The following is a 7867-nucleotide window of genomic DNA, read 5'->3' as shown; positions in this document are numbered from 1 at the left end:
CAGTTTTAAGCTATTGACTGTTAGCATAGAAAAATGGTTTAATTAAAAAAATGAAGTAAATAAATGTACATTGTTACAACGTGCGTAAAATTAATATCGTCATAAGTACAGCCCATAGAGTGGCAAATTAAATTAACACCCACAGTAGCAAAACAGCGGTCGAAATGGTCAGTGGCACGCGAAATAGCGTATTAACCTATTTAACACTAATACACCTTTTAATTACTATTACCTTGATTTTTTTCAAGAACACGTTTCGGAATTAAGCTTTGCGGGATTCGGTTACATGAAATTTCGGTTATAAATGAAATTTGTAATTTATTATTATCTTAATTGAATATAGTAACTTAATAGCATTTTACTTATTGACAGCATACATCGCTTTAAGCACAAGTTTCCAAATCATTTAACTCTACAAGGTAGATAAGGGTAATTAATGCTAACCACATTTCACTGAACTTATTACGTCCCAAATGTATTTATTTACTCGAGTCAGTTAACGTCCAAATGTGACGTGGGGGCCTTCAAAATGCGTGTGAATAACTATACCATCTTTCGACTGCATCGTCACTTCCTTTAGGTGGGATCGTGGTCAAGCGCTAGCTTAACAAATATAAAAAAACGACATATGGAAATGATTAATGATCGCTGATTACTGACACTTATTACCAACCCATTTCATTAAAAAATGGTAGTGTAAAATAGGAGAAAAAAGAAATTCATATTTCGAAACTTGCGAAAAATAAAACAGCAAGTAAAGGTCAATTGCAAAAGCACAACAACTCATTTAAAAAAAGAGCCGGAACGGGTTAATTAAGTGAAGCCGCAGGGTGTGAAATTGTACGCGTTTGTGAAACCGTACGGTCGCTGTGAAAAGTGAAAGCTTTGTCACCTGCAACACGCCACGGCTAATTAGTGCCGTATCCAGGTCATTTGCTACAGGTTTTTTCACGTTTGATATATTTACAAGAAAATCTTGGTCCCGCAAACGAAAAGCATTAAAAGTATTCTTACATTTTCGAGATCTGATATCGTGTTTTAGGAATCATGTCAATAAACTTTAAAATATTAGCTATCAGCCTCTTTTCGTCTAGATAGCAAGGATTATATTACTGTTAAGTTTTCTATAATTCCATTCCCTAGCTTATATGTTTTTTAGAATACTGCACCTTTCCTTTCCTTTTGTTTTACAACAATATTATACTTTTGTTTTTTAACCGACTTCGAAAAGAGGTTATCAATTCGTCTGTATATTTTTAGTACTAAAATTTTTGGATAGTAATATCCACATGTTTTATTTATAAAATAACTAATAAATGCAAAACAGTGAAGCGGTTGCTAAAGTATGAATAATTAAGTTATTTTCAAGAGGCCAGAATGAAATCAACCGCTCGTTCAGCAAGAAATTAAACTTAAATCGACTTTGGGATCGTTGTTTTATCTGGAACGGAGTTCTATAAAGTTTTACTTTGAACTGGCTTTGAGAAACTGTGCATTTTATTTTCAATTTGATATGAAACTTTGCATTAATTAAATGAAGATTAAGCGATCCGGAATATTTCATTGTAACTTGTAAACATTACCGGTTTTGACTTCCGACATGATTTTTTAAAAAAACTTTACTTACAAACTTATTAATAAAAACTACATCTCGTCTTTAATGTGGCAATAAGCAGGCTTTCTAGGAATACAAAAAGATTGAACTGCTACAACAACCTACTACGAATTAATTTTATCTTTAAAAACATTTTCACAAAATAGTTTTGAACGGGTCGTGTAAAAATAATGAACGACTCCAATAACAAACTTCGATAAGTATTCTGATTATAATAGATTTATCACTCACTTAACGTTTACATCCAACCAAATCGCTTCAAAATAGCATTTTCTGTTCACATGTTCATTTTAACTGAGTGTGAATATTGGAAGCGTTTTCATAACGCTGCAAATCAGTGACAGGCACAAAAGGACGCAGAAGTTGTTAAATTGCATTTACCTTCACGATTCCTGGCGACAGCTCGCGACGGCACCAAATAAACATATGTTAAACTTTTACCAATACAATGAAACAATTGGTATCCATAAAGCTAGGAAAGATAATAAAACTAGTGTTCAAAAGTGCAGATCTTCTTGAGTTTTTTAGTGTTAAGCAATTTTTTAAAGTAATAAAACCCATTTAATTGTCAACATCTATATTTATTTCTAATATATTCAAAATTTTTACAACTACTCAAATATTTACAAATGTATAGACATCTTCAGTTAAACTCTATAAATTCAAGAATCGGAATCGCACTAGAAGAAGGCAATATAAAACCAGTTTTCACACATAATAAGTTTACAAATTAATTGAATTAAATACAAACAAGAAATACACAGTTTATACGTAAGTAATCAGTCTTTTACAAGTTTATTTTCCTTCAAGAGTTTTCATTTTTAGCCTTCATTTGCTAAAACATTAAAATATAGGAAACGTATTGAATGCCGTTGCTTTAAAGGTATTTAATCTGTTTGTAGTAATAAGTAATTACATAAATATTAATAAAACTATTAAATATGTAACATTCATTTGGAAGTTTCTTTCGTACTTTATTTATTTACAATATTATTTTGGAATTTAAATAAAAGTTAAATTTCTATTTGACCCATTACTATCGGATATGTCCAGAATTTTTGTACACTATGGTATTGAAATCTTCGTTTTCAACTCCTATAATTTACTTACAAGTTTGTCCTTATTATAGCACTAAATAAAACTACCGACCGCTCAGCCAAAGTAATGTCAGCAAACCAAACAGCCAAAGATGTATGAAACTCGGAACTGAAACAAGAAACATAAATTAAGATAATCTTAATAGAAGATAAATGATAACATCTTAATATATAAGCGAAAAGCGACAAAAATGCTAAAAACCCTAAATACGGAAAATCAGAGCATTTACATCTACCATTAAAGCGTATATATTTATAATATTATATTTTATACGGCTGAGATACGAATTTAAAACTCGCAATTTCCTTAATAACCCCCTATTATTGTTGGTTTACATTTTGAACAAGGTAAAACCTTATTTAGAGATTGTTCTGCGATATCATTGAAATTCACACCAATTTCACGTTTATAATATATTCTTACTATATTCTTACGCTGTCGATGATAATGATCTAATAAGTTACTAAAAGGCAACACTAACATTACACTGCAAAAGACTATCCAAATGTCATCTACATTACTCGAGTTTATTTAATTGTTGTTATAGTTATTAGGAAAAATATGATAAACAGTCTCACCTGTGCTTCTATTACGTACTCCGAGGACTGAAGCAACTTCAGGTTGCTCCATATCAAATATTAATTCTGTACGTGCTGCGTACAGATTGTATATATTAGCGATACAGGTAAGCCTGAGGCTGCCACGTTCGAACGCTTCTGTACGTACGACGAACGATACCGCACCGACCGTTGGGGTTCTATTATCTGGCCCCGTCCTCTCAAATATTGGCTTCAAACTTTCCTTTGCAGGACGCCTTATCTCTTCCTTATGTAGATTTATGTACGTCTCATCTAAGTATTGCAAGTTCTCTTCGTCGTGAAAAACGTTGAAATTCATTTCATCGTCAGAGCGCTCTGTTGTTGTCGATTCGGATTTTAACGGTGGATCCCATTTGAACCATGGTGGCAACTCGTGTGTTATAGATTCGATGTCAATCTGTAACAAATGGTTTTTGCACTATTCATAAAAATCTTGCTAGACGCACAGTTTTTTGGTCCGTATTTTTTAATTTCTAATTGATTTTTTTATTTTTTCTTGTTTTATTTAAGCAGTAGTAAATTGTAATGTTTGTAAAAGTATTGCTTACCTCCTCTCCGTTAAGTGCAAAGGTGAGATTTACAGAGGGATAAGACGGCGGGGAGGCGCACGTAGCTCGCAGATTTGATCCGACGCCGTACCACGACCGGTCGGAGACTAGTTTCGGTCCCCATTCCGGAGGTTCTAAAATTTAAGTTCAGAACGTTGCTAAAATCGGAACGATGTAATATTTTTCTAAAATTCTATATTTTGTATCTACTGTAACACCAGCTATTCAGATATTATAATTTAAGTAGAGTTGCAGACGACTGTAATTACAGAGTTTGGGATTAATCAAATATCCTGGTACTGAAAAGGACGAAACGGAAGCAAAGCGTATCTTTTGACTATTGCGCATATCAAAGGTTTAGTAGCTTTTTAACGTTATCTGCTAATTGCGACTAACAATAGTTTGCGTCTATTTTCTTTTGCTACCGCACTCAGACGCACTTAATGGTTATTAAAACAGCTGCTTAGTGGAGATTTCTTACAGCGATAAAAATAAGGGACTCTTTCCATGATCCCGTATCGACTCTAAGTGCAGCAATTATAGATACATCGAAGTATTCTATTACCAACAACTTCTAAGGGAGCGGAGCGTATCTCCGTGTGGAAGGTGGGTGCGTCCGCGGACACCTCACAGCGAAAGCGGCCCGCCATCGCTGGCGTCGCTTGCTGCAACACCACACGCCGTGCGCCCGACCGGGATATCTGCACAAATAAGGCCCGTATAAGCACAATTTTTAACATTGACTTAGATAACACCAATTTAATATCAATGGTGATGCAAGAATACGTAACATCGTATGACAAATTCTATAAACATTCGTACCTTTATGCATTCCATGTAAGTAAACAAATTTGTCAAAAGGAATTTGTATTTTTAATGGAATTTAATGTGAATGTTATTCACTATACTGTGCTTACATTTCAAATCAACAATAGTAGTTAATAATAAAAATGCCAGGCAAGGAAATTTGTAAAAGTATACACGTATTGTACTCGTATATTGTACAGTTAAATGTTAAGCCTTGTACAGTACGCTTTACATTTAACTATTATAGCACAGTATTAGATCCACTCCACTACACAACGTTTCAAGGTGTTAACGGAATCTGAGCCGGTATAATAAACGCATTAATATCTGCTTACAAAACCACTCGGGCTTCCGACTATGATTATTAATTAATACGATCGTTTTGAAGAGATTGTAGAATTGTTACAACTCAATAAACGTGCTATAATACTAAAATTTAAAGTAATTTGATTGGAAATTCTAAAAATAAACACCCCGATTAAATCATAAATCAAGAACTCTTGTTAAATTAATCGTTAATCAAATGTCAGCATTAATTAATTCTAATTATAATTGTACCGATGAATTTATGTTTAGTTTCAATGTTCATTTACGCCAATTATTGTTTTATTGATTTTAATAATCGTATTATGTTGAAAACATTTTTATTTATTTACAATTTACGAGATCAGCGGTTAAACAAATTCAGTAATAACATGGACACATTCTAAGTAATACAGTCTGACAAATAAAAAAAGGTTTTCGATGAAGGACATATAAATTGTCCAATTTTCGCTTGGGACCGACTGATAGACTATTCTGTAATGCTTTATTCAGAAAAAAGGTCTTGTATCCGGTTTTCTATACATCAATATTAAGATTTTGATTTACGAATGATTACTGATTCTGTTTGGTAATACTTACGTCAACTTCGATTCCTGGTAATGGGAATACTCTTGTGTGTGGTAATTCTTTGGGAATGTATCTGTAAAATTCTTCTTTCCCTCGATACCATTTAACGCTGTACAATGCTTCTTCATCTTCTAATTGCCAGCTGCATTCGAGTGTTACAGTTTCATCTAGAAGAACTGCGCTAGGCACATTGATTTCTAAATTGTGAAGTCCTCCAACACCTGTATAGGAAAAACGATTAGAAAAAATAAATTGTTACACTTATTTAGTGTACAACAAGGATTCGTTTTAATTATATTTCTTTCGTTCATGATTCCTACAATCTGTATATGAAAATAGAAACATTTAGACGAGACGTATTAAGAAAATGATAAGATATTAGTCATATCATTTATCGTTTGTATGTAAGTTTTCTGTTTATATTCTAAACTAGCTGTTCCCGTGCGACTTCATCCCCATAAAATAATGATTTTATTTTATTGTTTACATTTATCAAATTATCAATTGTAAATGTTAAATTACATGACATGATGACAAACTATGGCAACCTTGCTTCCTTGATTTTGGCAGCTTGTAGTTTATGGTCCCTTTCTCAAATTAAGGTTTTTTTCTAATTTGTTTATCCCCCGAGTTTAATTATTAGAGAAGGCATTTTTCAAAAATATGCTGTGATTGCTGACATCCTACGCCACAAAGTAGTGTGTGTTTACGCTTTCTTATATTAGTATAGAAGTATAGATATGCATTTAACCAACCGTTACACATTTCCATATTCATTTTGTAATCACTTTAATGAGATTCGATTCGATATTATAAAACTAATACGATTATGACGGTTCAACCTAAAAATGCTAATGGTTGGTCGAGGATACTAACATTTCTACTATTTTTTTTTATATTGTTTTCTGTTGTAATATGTAATCTAGTCTTCTTGAGCTTATGAAAACAATCTCAAGTTACTTTTACTTTGTGATTTTTATAAAATGTATACCTATGTTAACCTCTACTTTCTGATAAATCTTTCATTTAATATAGATACTTAATAATATACTTTTTATTTGGTATTAAAATATTTATAAATGTAATTTCTTTTCGTTATGAATTTCATTATAAATTTCACCGTTTGCCATTATCATCGCATTAAGGGGAAAAACGGCGAAATAGCTGATTTAAAATTCATTGTTGAAATGTAACAGAGCGGTATACCGGGATATTACTTTTGTAATGGTATGGCTGTTACGACGCACGGAAAAAATTAAATTAAAAAAATATATTGAAAGGAAGTTGCTAATTTCATAAACAAAATGACGATTATACGAACTTAAAAGAACAACGAGTCAGAAGATTCTAGAAAATGTGAACAATATACATCACGAATAGTAAGAATTTTGATACACTTAAAAAAAATCATGTCATTACTTCTTACACTGGTGATGAGAAGTCGGAGGTGATATTAACACAGCCTGACTTAAAGAAAAGCCAAAAAAAAGGTTAAATCATCCATGTTTCATTTAAATTGATATAAAAGGTGAGGCCTAATCTAAAACGGGTGTTGTGTAATAGAATAAAAACTTACCTACGCTCCAGCAAATTGCGGCAAAAATAGCCACAAGGATGCGGCTTCCCGCGGCAGGGATCACCTCCATGCCACTCGATACTGCTATAAGCTTTGTATGCGATACACTCACTGTCCAAATTACCTTCACACTTAGTCCCTTATCAATACAACTGTACGACACAAGTGTAATTAGTTCGCCACTTTAACGCACTCATGTTTTTGCAGTCTAATGCAATGTTGTACTAGAAATAAGAATAGTTTTTAGGTTATAAAAATTGATTGTGTTAATCAAATTATGAAATAAAATAAAATGTAAAATATACAACTGTTTATAACTGAAAACTGTAAAGTGTTGCTATTATATGGGTGTCAAGTTCACCAACGTTATAATAGAAAAATAAAGGATTTATATAAATGTATTACGTTGATAAGTTTTGTTGTGTCCTGAGTTTATTCCTTATAATAATATGAGGAGTAACAATGGAAAAACATTAAATACAGTGTAAAGTTTAGCGACAAATGTTACGTTACACGAAGAGCAACAAAAGCTAGCGCACAATCTCAAAACCAACAATACCATACTATGTAGCAAACAATTCCATACAGTCAATCTCTGAATAGTGCTCTTTGTCTATTGTTTGCATAACATGTGCCAAACATCTTCACTCTTATCTTGTTATGTCGCGTTTATCTTTATGAAAATTACACTTCCAAAAGTGCAAAACTGCTAAAAATAGAATGTAAGCCTTGC

General features: G+C 32.4%; 1 protein-coding gene across 1 annotated transcript; it reads right to left on the bottom strand.

Annotated features, from left to right (window-relative positions):
- Window positions 1-2585: 2585 nt before the first annotated feature.
- On the bottom strand, window positions 2586-7367 carry LOC106105421. Its single transcript, XM_013285714.1, has 6 exons — window positions 7135-7367; window positions 5571-5779; window positions 4426-4561; window positions 3861-3994; window positions 3292-3709; window positions 2586-2821 (listed from the first exon to the last, which is right to left on the bottom strand). Exons 1-6 carry the CDS (start codon window positions 7202-7204, stop codon window positions 2757-2759), a joined length of 1032 nt encoding a protein of 343 aa, XP_013141168.1. The 5' UTR covers window positions 7205-7367; the 3' UTR covers window positions 2586-2756.
- Window positions 7368-7867: the final 500 nt, after the last annotated feature.

This window comes from Papilio polytes, unplaced genomic scaffold (genome assembly GCF_000836215.1).
Source record: "Papilio polytes unplaced genomic scaffold, Ppol_1.0 DF822845.1, whole genome shotgun sequence".
Taxonomy (NCBI): Eukaryota; Metazoa; Arthropoda; class Insecta; order Lepidoptera; family Papilionidae; genus Papilio; species Papilio polytes.
The sequence above is the reverse complement of the archived record's forward strand: the minus strand, read 5'-3'. Positions and strand labels throughout refer to the sequence as shown.

Coding starts and splice junctions, on each gene's coding strand:
- LOC106105421 (XM_013285714.1), bottom strand. CDS start 7,204: ATGGAGGTGATCCCTGCCGCGGGAAGCCGCATCCTTGTGGCTATTTTT. Junction 3,995..4,425: donor CGCTCCCTTAGAAGTTGTTG/GTAATAGAATAC, acceptor CTTAAATTTTAG/AACCTCCGGAATGGGGACCG. Junction 2,822..3,291: donor AGTACGTAATAGAAGCACAG/GTGAGACTGTTT, acceptor TTCTTGTTTCAG/TTCCGAGTTTCATACATCTT.